A 13196-nucleotide genomic window follows, 5' to 3' on the forward strand; every position below is an offset into this window, starting at 1 on the left:
TTAGTGTGGTTTGGGTATCAGGGTAACTGTAGCCTCATAAAAAGAGTTTGGCAATGTTCCTTCTGTTTCTATTGTGTGGGAAAATTTGAGGGGTATTGGTATTAACTCTTCTTTGAAATTCTGGTAGAATTCTGCACCGAAATGATTATGTCCCGGACCTTTCTTTCTTTTCTTTTCCTTCCTTCCTTCCTTCCTTCCTTCCTTCCTTCCTTCCTTTCATTCTTTCTTCCTTTCATTGGATGCCTTTTGATGACTGTTTCTATTTCCTTAGAGGTTATAGGTTCATTTGATTTCTGACATCATTTAACTCCAATGTTTCTCTATTCAGTTTTTATCTGGATGACCTGTCTGTTGGTGTGAGTTGATTATTGAAGTTGCCCACTATCACTGTGTGAGGGTCACATAAAAATCACTATATGTGATTTTAGCTGTAGGAGTGTTTCTTTTATGAACTCAGTGCCCTCATGCTTGGTGCATAGATGTTTTGAATTTAAGTCCTCTTTATGAGTTTTTCCTTTAATGAAGAGGTGGTTTTCTTCCCTATCTCTTTTGAATAGTTTGGGGTTGAAATCTATTTTTTCAAATATTAAAATAAGCACATTTGCCTGATTCTTGCTTCCATTTGCTTGGAATACCTTTTTCCATTCTTTTACTCTAAGGTGAAGTCTGTGGGTGGTGGGTGGTTGTTTCTTGGATACAGCAGAAAGGTGGGTAGTGTTTTCTAATACAATTATGGATTTTTATTGGGGAATTGAGGCCATTGAGTTAAAAAGTGAACAGCGCTTATTAATTAATGTCATTTTGTGGTTTGTGTGGGTTTTTCTCCCCACTTATAGCTACTGTTCTGGAATTACTTATTTCCAGTGTCCCCTTGTATGAAGTAAACCTTCTTTTCTGTAGAGCTGAATTTATGTTGTCTTTTCTTTCTCTATTGATCTGGTTGATAGTTTAAGTGGGTACAGTAGGTTGACCTATTCCTGTGGTCCTTAGAGCTCATAGAACATCTGTCCAGGCCTTTCTGGCTTACCTTTATATATGACTTGGTCTTTTTTCTTTGTAGATTTTAAAATCCTTTGTTTGCTCTGTACATTTAATGTTTTTATTATGTGACATGGGTAGTTTCTTCCCTGGGCCTGTCTCTGGTATTATGTTTGTCTCTTGATAGGAAACTTTCTTTAGACTGGAGAAATTTTCTTCTGAGATTTTGTTCAAAATACTTTTCATGACTTTGACCTGGGATTCTTCTCCTTCTTCCATAGTTACTATTCATAGGTTTGGTTTTTTTATAGTGTTCCATTCTTGAATTTATATATATATATATATATATATATATATATATATATAAATTTATATATATAATGTTTTCTTTGACTGATCTAGCCATTTTATTTAAGACCTGAAATTTGCTCATCCACGTCTTCTAATCTGTTGGTGGGACTTACCTCAAAGGTTTTTATTTGAGTTTTTCATTTCCAGTTTTGTTTCAGTTCAGGTTTCTTTGGTGACTCTATTTCTTTGTTAAATTCTACTTTCAAACCTTGAATTGTTTTCCGTATATCATTCAACTGTATTTTCATGGATTTTATTAAGGCATGTATTCATGCCTCGTTAATGTCTTTAAACATAGTCATAATTGCTATTTTTCAGTGCTACTCTTGCGCTTTCCTCAGGATGCAACTCTATTGAAGCACACTCTCGTGGTTGTCCATATTTGGATTTTTACACTGGGATCCAGGCATCTGGAGTCATGGCTTTTGAAGTGTTTCTTGGTATAGGTATCCAGTTTCATCTTTGTCGGGCAAGCGTTCCATCCTTTGGTTGTTCTGTTCACTCTGGTCCCTGGTCAAGTGTGGTAGCTGTGGGGTCCTTGAATCTCAGTCAAGTGTGGCAGCTGTGGATCCCTAGCAGAGCAGGTTCTCTGGGTCAGCAAAGTTACAAAGGGCTAGAGATGGGCTAGAAGGGAAGGCCGAACAGGGAGGCCAAGAAAGAGCCAGTTGCACCCTGGGTCCCTGGGGATGAGAGTTGTGGCTAGATTTCTCATCTTCATTCTATGAACTAATGAGTATAGAATATACAATAATTGAAGAAAAACTTATATGTCATGCTCTAACATCTGAAATGCACTTAATGGACAGCATGTATATAAAACTTATTCTTTAAAGGAGACTCATACCGTGTTATCCCAGAAGGAAAAGCAGGACCCACTTTAGGACTTTCAGCTCTATGTATGATTAAGGCCTAGAGCAGCTGTGTAACACAGAGTTTTGACAATGACACAGACTTTGAATTTTTAGGTGGGTGAAGATTAGGTTTTACTCTAGTAATAATATACAAAGAAACACACCTCATTCAGACAGCGGAAAGCTGGCGTTTCAGCTAAATCCACAAGGCGCTCCTCTCGGATGTGAATCGTGGGCACTATGGCAGAGGGGTGGTCCTCCTTGACCTCTCTAGTCTCCTCCTTTTCTGTTTCTGTGGCTGCTGCTTCCTCCTCCTCATCTTCATTCTCTTCTTCTGTGTCAGTGCTATTGTCTTCCATTTTTCACAGTTCTAAAATAAAATCAGTTCATAGTCAACTGAAACCAGTCAGGCTGTCTGTCTGTCTGCCTCTCTCTCTCTCTGGAACAAAGCCCAGGCCTTGAGCATGCTTTGCAAATTCTCCACTACCTCCATATACCCTCAGCCCCATATGCTATCTACTATACATTCAGGCTATTTATGCATTGAGAAAGAAAATATATAACTAGGGGACACGTTCCCTGAGAGGAACTAAGTTTCGGAGTACAGTAGGCACTGAAGTATTATTTATTAAATGGACCAGTATAACTTTTCAATTAAAATGTACAGTTAAAAACTAGGGGCTGAGGAGATGGCTAAATCCCTTGCTCCAAGCAGGAGGGTAAGTTCTGCTCTCTAAAAAGCACAACCGTATAGGGTGGGCATGGCCAGATGTCTGTAACTCCAGACAAAGGAGGTAGAGACTGGATATCCCCCAGCAAGATGGCTATGAGAGACTAGCCAATCAGTGATCTCTGGATTTGATTGAGAGACCCTGCCCCAGAGCATAAGGTGAAGAATCCATCAAAGAAGATTCTGGATATCAGCCCACAGCTTCCACATGAGCATTGCCCCCCACATGTGAATCCACATACATGCAAGCTATGCATAAACATACGTCCTAGAATTATTAGCAGTGACTTTGGAAAATATAAACCAACAGCCATCTTGAGATCTGGGTATGGGAATAGTGAGGGGAGAGAGAAACAGGCTCTTAGGAAGCCAAGCAGAGGAACAGGCACAGTTATTCTCAACAGGATTGGAACATGTCTAATCTCAAACAGCAGAGCCTTTCCCCTAGTTAATTCCAAGGAGAAAAAGATTGCAATGAGAACATGGACCACATGTGCCCACATATGCCTGTGGGCAGGGCCTCTAGCTACCTACTAAATTCAGGCAGGGCCTCTAGCTACCTACTAAGTTCAGGCAGGGCCTCTAGCTACCTACTAAGTTCAGGCAGGGCCTCTAGCTACCTACTAAGTTCAGGCAGGGCCTCTAGCTACCTACTAAATTCAGGCAGGACCTCTAGCTACCTACTAAATTCAGGCAGGGCCTCTAGCTACCTACTAAGTTCAGGCAGGGCCTCTCGCTACCTACTAAGTTCATCACATTTTGCTTTCTGATACTACTTTAGCATGTAGCTTGTCCATGCTTCTGTAGCCACACTTAAAAATACTGTATTATAATTCATTATTTTTCATATTTTCTCTTGTTGTGTAATATTAGCTTAAAGTGTGTTACATTTATTTATGCTGTGGAATATTTGTTTAATGATGCAAAGATGTGTTGCATTCTCTTATGTCACATTTGTTTAACTCTGTAAAGCTGTGTTACTTTGCCTGTCTAAAACACCTGATTGGTCTAATAAAGAGCTGAAAGACCAATAGCTAGGCAGGAGAGGGACAGGTGGGGCTGTCAGGCAGAGAGAATAAATAGGAGGAGAAATCTAGGCTCGAGAGAGTGAGAAGTACTCAGCAACAAAGCAAACCTCAACAGATAACATAAGATTTGGAATAACCCCCTGTAACTTATCAGATCACCATGGTTTAAAATTAGAATTCAACAACAGCACAAATTGCAGAAACTCTACAAACTTGTGGAAATTGAGCAATGCTCAATTGCATTACTCCACCCAGGAAGAGTATATGCCAGGAAATAATCAAATTGAGAGCCGAAATCAATAAAGTAGAAACAAAGAAAACCATACAAAGACTCAATGAAACAAAGAGTTGAAAATCAACAAGACAGACAAACCTTTATTCAAACCAAATGGCAGAGAGAGAGCATGCAAATTAACAAAATCAGATGAAAAGGGGGACATAACAACAGACACTGAAGAGAGTGAGGAGTAAGAAGAGGAGAAGAAAAGGTGGAAACCAGGGGCCAGCTACACAGCCAGCCACAGAGCAAGACGGAAAGAAAGGTATACAGCATAAAGAAAGGTAAAAAGCTCGGAGGCAAAGTGTAGTTAAGTAGAAATGAGATGATTTTAGGTAGAAAATCAGATTAGGAACAAGCCAAATGCAGGCCAGGCATTCATAAGTAAGAATAAGTCTCTGTGTATTTATTTGGGAGTTGGGTAGTGGGCCTCCAAAGAGCAAAAAAAAACAAAAAAACAAAACAAAAAAAAACAAAACAAAAACCAACTACAGTCTCCCTAATTATCCTTAAACAGGAAACTGCATTTATCTAGGTATCTTCAACACCCAGCAAGTAATACACATAATAGAATGTGTACCAAACACTCCCAGCTACTCTTCTCATTTTACAACAGCGAATAATGTACTTGGGTTTTCAGACGTGAAATGCTAACACTAAACCAATGAAGCAACAGTAACTAATTCAATGTGTCAGAACAGTAACTTCCAAGTGGAAGTTCCAGTGGCGCGACACTGCAGCTCCTCCCTGGTTCCAGACCATGCCAGGAGGCTTCTGAGAGGAGCTGCCCAACCCAGGGCAAAAAGGAGATGGGAGGTAGAAAACAAGAAAATTTTACCATGAAAATTAGCCAAAATTTAAAGCTTACCCCTAAAATGTTTTACTGCTTATGAAATACAGTAAATTCAATGATGATACATGAAAACAAAATAAATACAGATAACATAAATTTCAAGAAAATGCTGTGCAGTAATTTTATATAACAAATAATGGTGCAGTGACATTTTGCCTGGTCATAAAATTTTTCTGACTCATATTTTCTGTAAAATAATTTATTAGTTTATCAAAATTTATACTTTTGCAATTTCACTTATAATTGACATAATTGAAAATGATGTCAGCTGCTCTTGGGAAATATAAAATCAAAAATAAATTTTGGCAATGTTTAACTGAGAAGTTGACAACATCAGGGTAAAATTCTGAAGAGTCATTTCAAAATATAACCTCTAGAGTCAATGAGCCTCCTTTGTAGAACACTGTTATTATATTCTTTAAAACAATTTTTATATACACTGTTTTTTGCATGTGTTGGTCTCTACATTATGTTGGTCCGTATATCATGCTCACGTAGTACCCTCAGAGGCCAGAGGAGAGAGTCAGATTTCCCTAGAACTAAAGTTACTGACACTTGTTAGCCACCATATGGGTGCTAGAAATTGAACCAGAGTCTTCTGGAAGAGCAGTCAGTGTTCTTAATCAAAGGGCACAGGAACCAGTTAAAGAACTAGGCCCTTGTCCCTCTGGCTGTTTGCTGCAGCCTCCCTGATTACAGTGGTTCTAACCCCGGAAGGGGAGCCATTGGAATGGATCCATATGTCTTTGGAAGGAACACCCCAGGTCTACTCTCAGGCAGATCAGCTCACTGACACCATCATAAAGGACAGGACGCAGGCCCAGTGACACTGTGGGCTGGACCCTCCATACCATTGTCTTCCTCTTCCAGGTGGCAGATGTTGAATGGTTTGCTCAGGCTAACTCCCGCCTTCCTCTCACCTTACAAGGGTTAATGGGGAGTATTGATTGCTACTATGGGCCGTTCAAATGGGCTCCTCTTTTACAGAGACTCCCCCTCAAGATGCCCTCCTTGTTTCCATCTGAGCCCACTTTAAGGCTATTTGCGTCTTCACTGATGGGTGGAGGGAGGGGATGGTGGTGGGAGTGGTGGGGTGGGAGCCGGCTCTGCCTACCTTGCCTTAGGAGATATCAAGCAACACCAAGCCAAAGATTTCAACCCTGCTGGCTGTGATGCTGTCATTACAGGACATCTCCTAGCCCTGCAATCTTTTTTCACAGAGTCTCTGTGTGGTTAACTTACTTCCCCATATCCCACAAGCACACATCTAGCTAGATAATAACCCTATATCCTCCCTCATGGTGGCTGTAAAGGCCCTTTTAGAAGCACCAATTTACCTTCAATGCCTTCGGGGGAACTCCGGCCTCCCAGGGTCCTGACTAAAGGCAATGAATGGGCAGACAGACTGGCGACAGCCCCAGAGGCACTAACCCTACAGGAAGCCACTCAATTGCATGATATGACCCATGTCAGTTGGAGGGACTACATAATAGATTCCCAATAATTCCTAAAAAAAAAAAACTAAAAAGGATAGTTCACACCTGCACATCACGTCAACCATATCTGAGAGTTCTCCCTCTACAGCCACCAGGAGTTAACCCAGAGGCCTACGGTCCAATGCCCTCTGGCAAACTGATGTTACTCATTTTGGCAAACAGTGTATTTTTGTCTCCATAGACACGTATTCGGGGCCTGTTGGGCCACTGTGCATATGGGGGAAAACACCAAGCATGCTCAAGCACACTTCTTTCAGCGTTTCACAACCCCAGGATTACCCACACAGGTTAAGACTGATTATGGCCTTTGCTTTGTCAGTAATTCCATGGCAGAATTTTTCGATAGATGGCATAACAAACATACTACATGAATCCCTTACAACCCTCAGGGACAAGCAATTGTAGAAAGAAATCATCAATGTCTTAAAGAACAACTTTTAAAACAAAAAGAGGGGGAATTAACCCCATTTACAACTAGGAATGGGTTTATTTACTATTAATATTTTGAATTTTTCTAAAGGAGCAACTGAATCTAAGTTCCAAAAACACTGGGGCCTCCTAAGCCCCAAACCCCTAGTTAAGGTCACATAGAAAGACCCCTAACATCCCAATGGAGGGGCCCAGACCCGTTAATTACAATGGGAAGAGGATTTGGATGTGTCTTCCCCATAGGGGAGGAAGTGCCCATCTGGCTTCTGGCCAGAAAGCTAAAATTCCTGCCTGTTCTCACAAGGCAGGAGGATGACCAAGAACAGGTTGACCAACAAGGAAAGGGAGCAAAAATGTTGGTCAAGACGTTTCCCAAAATAAGAGGAACAATACAATGATACCTAACCATTTCCAAGGGCGCCTGACCCTGGAGAAGCTCTTACGTTCTTTAAAAATTACAGATGATGTCCTGCTTCCTGGCGGTCCCACTGCTGACTACTCCAGGGACCACCCAGCAGAATCCTCATGTCTTCAACAGCACCGCGAATGAGAACCTGGTGGCCCACACTCTTTTTCCACCTCTGTGACCTGGCCCAAGGATCTTGGGACATGGGAGACTGGACCCCTCTTCATCAAGGATGGTCTGAATGTGGGAGGTTATGGGGGTGCCACCTGCCTCACGTATTGGCCCCCCAATCCCTGGACTGCTCACATGTTCCCAATAGGGCAACCTCATGGGACACTGACTCTTACATATGCCCGGGGAGCAAGTGAACACCAGCAGACATGTCCAAATGTGATGGAACAGACACCTCCTACTGTGCACAATGGGGGTATGAGAAGATGGGAGGAACTCCTGGATAAGGCAGAGCGGGCCTATTAAGGTGGAGAGGGTGAACCATCCCCAGCTTGCCTAGAATCCTCTGTATGGGAAATGTACATCATATCGGTGTAACCCCCTTAAGATTATCCTTACTGGAGAAAGAGGATCCCCCATTGGGAGACTGGGATGATATGGGTGCTCCAACTATATCAAAAGGGACAAGACCAAGGGTTACTCTTCATTGTTAGAAGAATGGTCTAGCCAACACAAGGCCCCCAGCTCATTGGGCCATTAACAACCCTTATCTCCATCCTGTTGGGTCCCTTTATAATAATAAACTCAATTTGTGTCTTTGGGCCTTGCCTTTTCAATAGGCTGGTCAGACTAATCAGAATGAAGACTCAAGAGATACAACTGATGACCCCTCATGTACACTGTGATGGGCTCAGCCCTGAGGATACCTCCCTTTTGAATGAACCTTGATAAAAGGTGCTATAAGAGGTGAACTTCTGGAGATACCAAGAGGTCTGTACTTTGAAATGAGGTGGCCATAGTCTAAACAAAAAGGGGGAATCTGAAGGGTACAGGAGCCAGTTAAAGATGGTGCCAAGGGGAAGTCAGGAGGGTGAGTCCTGAGTTGTTTACAAAAAAAGTTGATTGGTTGCCAAGATCGATCTAGATGAGGTCACTACATGAACTCATATGTTCACTAGGTAATGACAGGCTGACCTTTAAAACCATTGACTGGCTGTCCCCCCTCCCTGCGGTTTTTTTCTTTTGTTTTCCTTTAAAAGATGCTTGCTCTGGGGCAATAAATGAGTTCCTGCTTGACTAGACTCCCTGCTACGCCTGATTGTCTCCAGGATCCTGGGAGGCTGGGGAACAGGCCAGCAGCGCCCTTCCTCAGACCCAGCTCAGCCTTCCATGGTTGGGCTAAGACCCTACATTAATCACTGAGCCATCTTCCCAGATCTAATTATATTCTTAATCAGAGCAGCTGTGATTACCCACAAGCAACCTCCAAGAAGAACCTATCCTGGAGGGGTTCTTTAGATCATCTGACATTCCAGGTGGCCCCTATGCCTCCTTCCAAGCTGCTTGTAATTCTGCCCCAGCTGAGGTGGTCCCCCAGGTACCAGAGTGGTGGAGAAGCTCCATCTCTGCAGATGTGGGGCTGCCTTCATCCACACTAGGTAAAGGGACTGTTTTGGAGTCACCTATGCTGCTATAAATTACTCCAATAAACTTACTGGTTCACCAAACCAGACTTGATGCAATCATTACTTTTTGCCTGTCATTGGTGCTCTACCTGGGCAAAGCAATTGTTTGCTGAGGTCTCCCTTGGAAAAGTTAATACAATAGTCTCATCAAACAATTTTTTTCTAAACAGACTGACCCCTATACAAGTCAGTTTCAAGCATGAACTGAATTTCAAGTACAAAATCATTTATATTCATCTTAGTGTTTCCTGGAACATTAGTGCAGCTTGTGAGGATTGCCAGAATCTAAGCAAGGCTTTTGCCTCACTACTGACACCAAAACACTTGCTTATTGTCTTAAGAGGGTGTCTATTGCCATAAAGAAACACCAGGACTAAAAAGCAAGTTAGGAAGGAAAGGGTTTAATTGGATTACACTTCCACAATGCATCACTGAAGGAAGTCAGGACAGGAACTCAAACAGGACAGGATCCCGGAAGCAGGAGCTGATGCAGAGGTCATGGAGGGGAGATGTTTACTGGCTTGATTCCCATAGCTTGCTCAACCCACCTTCTTGTAGAACCCAGGACCACCAGCCCAGGGATGACACCACTCACCATGGGCTGGGCCCTCCCCCATTGAGAAAATGCCTTGCAACTGGGTCTCAAGGAGGCATTTCCTCAGCTGAGGCTGCTTACTCTCTGATGACTCTAGCTGGTGTCAAGTTGACACACAAAACCACACAGTACAGTTGTGTAGCCTGTTCCTATACATTTGTTGTCTTAGTTGAGGTGCCTATTGCTGTGATGTAACACTGTGGTCAAAGCAACTTGAGGAGAAAGAGTTTGTTTGGTTTGTACTTCATAGCACTGTTCACTGAAGGAAGTCAGGACAGAAACTCAAAACAGGGCAGGAACCTAGAGGCAGGAGCTGGTGCAGAGGCCATGGAGGATGCTGCCTATGGGCTCGCTCCTCATGAATGGCATGCTACACCTGCTTTCTTATAGAACCCAGGACCACCAGCCCCAGGGATGGCACCACCCACAATGGGCGGAGCCCTCTCCATCAATCATTAATGAAGACATGTCCCACAGGCTTGTCTGCAGCCTGATCTTGTGGAGGCATTTTCTCAGGTGAGGTTCCCTCCTCTCAGATGACTTTAGCTTATACCAAGTTGACATAAATGCAGCTCATTCGTGTTAGCATTCAAGCTTCTGTACTGGCCTGCCCTTGGGGTTCTGACAGGATGCGGCCTCAGCTGCAGCCTCTAAGAACACATTCACTGCATTTCCTTTTAAAAGGATTCTGCCCACCCCCATCTCCCTCTCCCCTCCTCTGTCTCTCTCTGTCTCTCCCCTCTTTCTCTCTCTATGCTTCTCTGCCTGTCTCTCTGTCTCTCCTTCCTGCCCCCCCTTGTCTTCTGTTGCTCCTGTCCCCAAAAATCTGGTCTCCCCTCTCCCCTCCCCACTTTCCCCATTCACTTTCCCCCAATAAAACCCCTCCACACAAACTCTGTCGAATGGCATTTTTCTTTCTCTCACATACCACTTTTAAAATTACAACAATTCATTTACAAAGAAAAACACAATGAAAAATGTTCTTCCTTGTTAATTCTTAGTTGAATGACAAAGATTCATTTCTGTTAAATGCAATAATATTGACATTAATTTGTATGTCCAAGACTGTGTAATACTGTAGTAATTTTTAAAAATGGAGCTATTGAAACGCTAAGGGATTCTGTTAACCTCCCATGATGTTTATTGCAACCTTTGTGGTTGCTCCAATTTTGTAATAATTTACTAAAATGTTTCTAGACTAAAAAGTTTTCCACATGAGTGTCAGCAATTCTGCCCTTAATGATGCCAATTTGTGCCCGAGTACTGACCTAACTGCCTTAGGACTCACAGTGCCCCAAACCATACTCAAGCAGGCAGCTGAGACCAGGCCACAGGGTCAATGGCTCAACACCCACACTGCTGGCCATGGCCACAGGCTCAGTTCCCTGCTTGTGCCCACTGCTGCATGACCCTCTTCTCCAGTTCAAGTGTACGCTTCATTGTCCCAACAAAACACAAGCCAAGGCGAGATAATTATTAAGCATGTGAAGATGGTGACTCATGGTGTGGAGCCAGCTATCTTCTGCTACACAACACACACAACTGCCTGGACCACATATCTAGGAATCCGGGTGTACACATAAGCCACTGATTAGCTCTAAGCAGAGCCAGGGAAGTTTCTAGGAGGACCCTACAAGGCACCATTGGTCCCATGTGAATGGCTCTGCCCTTCTGTACAGAGTATGGAGAAGGTGCCTCCCCTGAATGAAAGGATGCCAGTCTCATTAACTGTTCTTTTAATCTCAGAGTTGCATGAGAGTTCTACATCCAGACAAGCAGGCCGCAGGAAGAGAGATGTCGCTGGGCCCTGCATGAGATTCTCAGAACTCAAAGCTCACCCCACAGTGACACACTTCCTCCAGCAAGGCCACATCTAATCATGCCACTCCTTATGAACCTATGAGGGCCATTTCCATTCAGACCTCCACAGTGATGTTATGGATAGACCCAGAGATCATTACTCGAAGTGAAATAAACTGGACAGAGAGATGGGATGCTGTATTCTAATATATCCATAGAGACAGAGCTGAGTGGCAGTTATGAGAAATTATGGGTAATGCGGAGTGGTGGCTACAGGTAAAAGTTGAAGTTATTCCAGGCAAACAAGTTCTGGAAATTTAGACAACTAACCATAGTCTAGAGTTACTTAAATCTATTTCAAGTTAGCTAGGCAATTCTTTGGTAAGTGTTTGTTTTTGTCTTTGAGGCAGAGTCTCTCTGTGTATTCTCAGCTGGCTTGAAACTCGGATATTTGCCTGCCTCTGCCTCCCAAGTGTTGGGGTTGTAGGCATGGACCTCCACCCTGGCTGGTAAGTATTCTTAAAACTCAACGTCATGAGAGTAAAAGAGGAAGAAAGTAGCTTCGGAAACATCATATTTCTATGACTTTGAGGATGATTACAGTTTCAAGGGCACATGAAAGTTAAATGTTTTTTTCTGTAAATTACCTTGGCCATGGTGTTTTGTCATGACAACAGAAAAGTAACTCAGACAAACGCCCCTTTTAGCAAGGTAGACTGCCTGACTCATAACTCTCTCCTACTGGAGAGCTGCCTGTTTTCACAGCTACCTTTGATGACCTGAAGGGATGGCTTAGAAAGAACTTGAATTTGGTGACTCAGAGGCACCACAGTGTCACCGGCAGGAACCAGACACCAGGGTGAGCAAAACTAGATAGGCAGCAATTTGACTTCAGGTGGTTCATAAATGGGCTGCAAGACTAATTAACAAAAGAGTCACAGGCGCACATTTTGACACACTGTGACAGGCAGAGGCTCCACACAAGCTTCAACTGCAACAGCTGGCCTGGGAGCAGTACAGACTTCCAGGAGTACTACAGACTTCCAGGAGTACCACAGACTTCCGGGAGCGTCACAGACTTCCGGGAGCATCGCATCATTCCAGAAGCACCTTTGGCACAGTGAGCTCTCCAGGGCAGCAGGAGGGTTGGAGCCTGCACGACTCTCTCACTCTTCGCTGGAAGAGTCTGCAGAGGAACAATGTGGCCTTGCGGTTCCTCACGTGGGCACGGCCCAAGCTTTGGATGCGCAGAGAAGCAAAGGCGGCCGAGGAATAAGTGAAGTGAAACAGAAAGGCCTCTGTCCTATCTCAGAGGAACAGCTCACTTGGTTTTTCTCACTTCGTGTGCGGTTAAGACCAAATGCAAAACAGGAAGCTTCACAAAGAAAGAAAATGAAGCAATGAACGAGGCAGGGTCTGTCCCATTTTGTAAGACTCACCACTTCCTCCTCTTTCAAACCCAGCATGGGTGGTCAGCACTTTGCTTTAATTCTGAACTCAGGTGTAAAATGGAGCAGGGCTGCGGGGCGGGGCTCTGTGGTAAGATGGCAATGCTCCCGCAAAGGCACGGTAAGAACGATGTTGTCTTTCAGTAGAACCAGCCACAAGACACACACGTTTTAGTCCCTTAAGAAATGCTATAACATGAAAGTCACACATGTTGTATTTCCCTCCTGACCCCTATATTCTCTGATCACTTTGAACCCTTCTGATTGGCAGGAAAACATGATCACATGTTCCTTTCCCCAGAAGCCCAGTGCTATGG

At 43.5% G+C, this 13196-nt stretch overlaps 1 protein-coding gene across 1 annotated transcript in view; it reads right to left on the reverse strand.

The window, feature by feature from the left end:
• Positions 1 to 13196, reverse strand: part of Ccdc146 (coiled-coil domain containing 146) — a 142276-nt gene that overhangs the window by 116656 nt on the left and 12424 nt on the right. The window contains exon 2 of the mRNA XM_040735162.1: positions 2345 to 2550. Coding sequence (XP_040591096.1) covers positions 2345 to 2539 — 195 coding nt within the window. The 5' untranslated portion in view covers positions 2540 to 2550. The remainder of the gene's footprint in view (positions 1 to 2344; positions 2551 to 13196) is intronic.

This window comes from Mesocricetus auratus, unplaced genomic scaffold (assembly GCF_017639785.1).
Source record: "Mesocricetus auratus isolate SY011 unplaced genomic scaffold, BCM_Maur_2.0 Super-Scaffold_100043, whole genome shotgun sequence".
Taxonomy (NCBI): domain Eukaryota; kingdom Metazoa; phylum Chordata; class Mammalia; order Rodentia; family Cricetidae; genus Mesocricetus; species Mesocricetus auratus.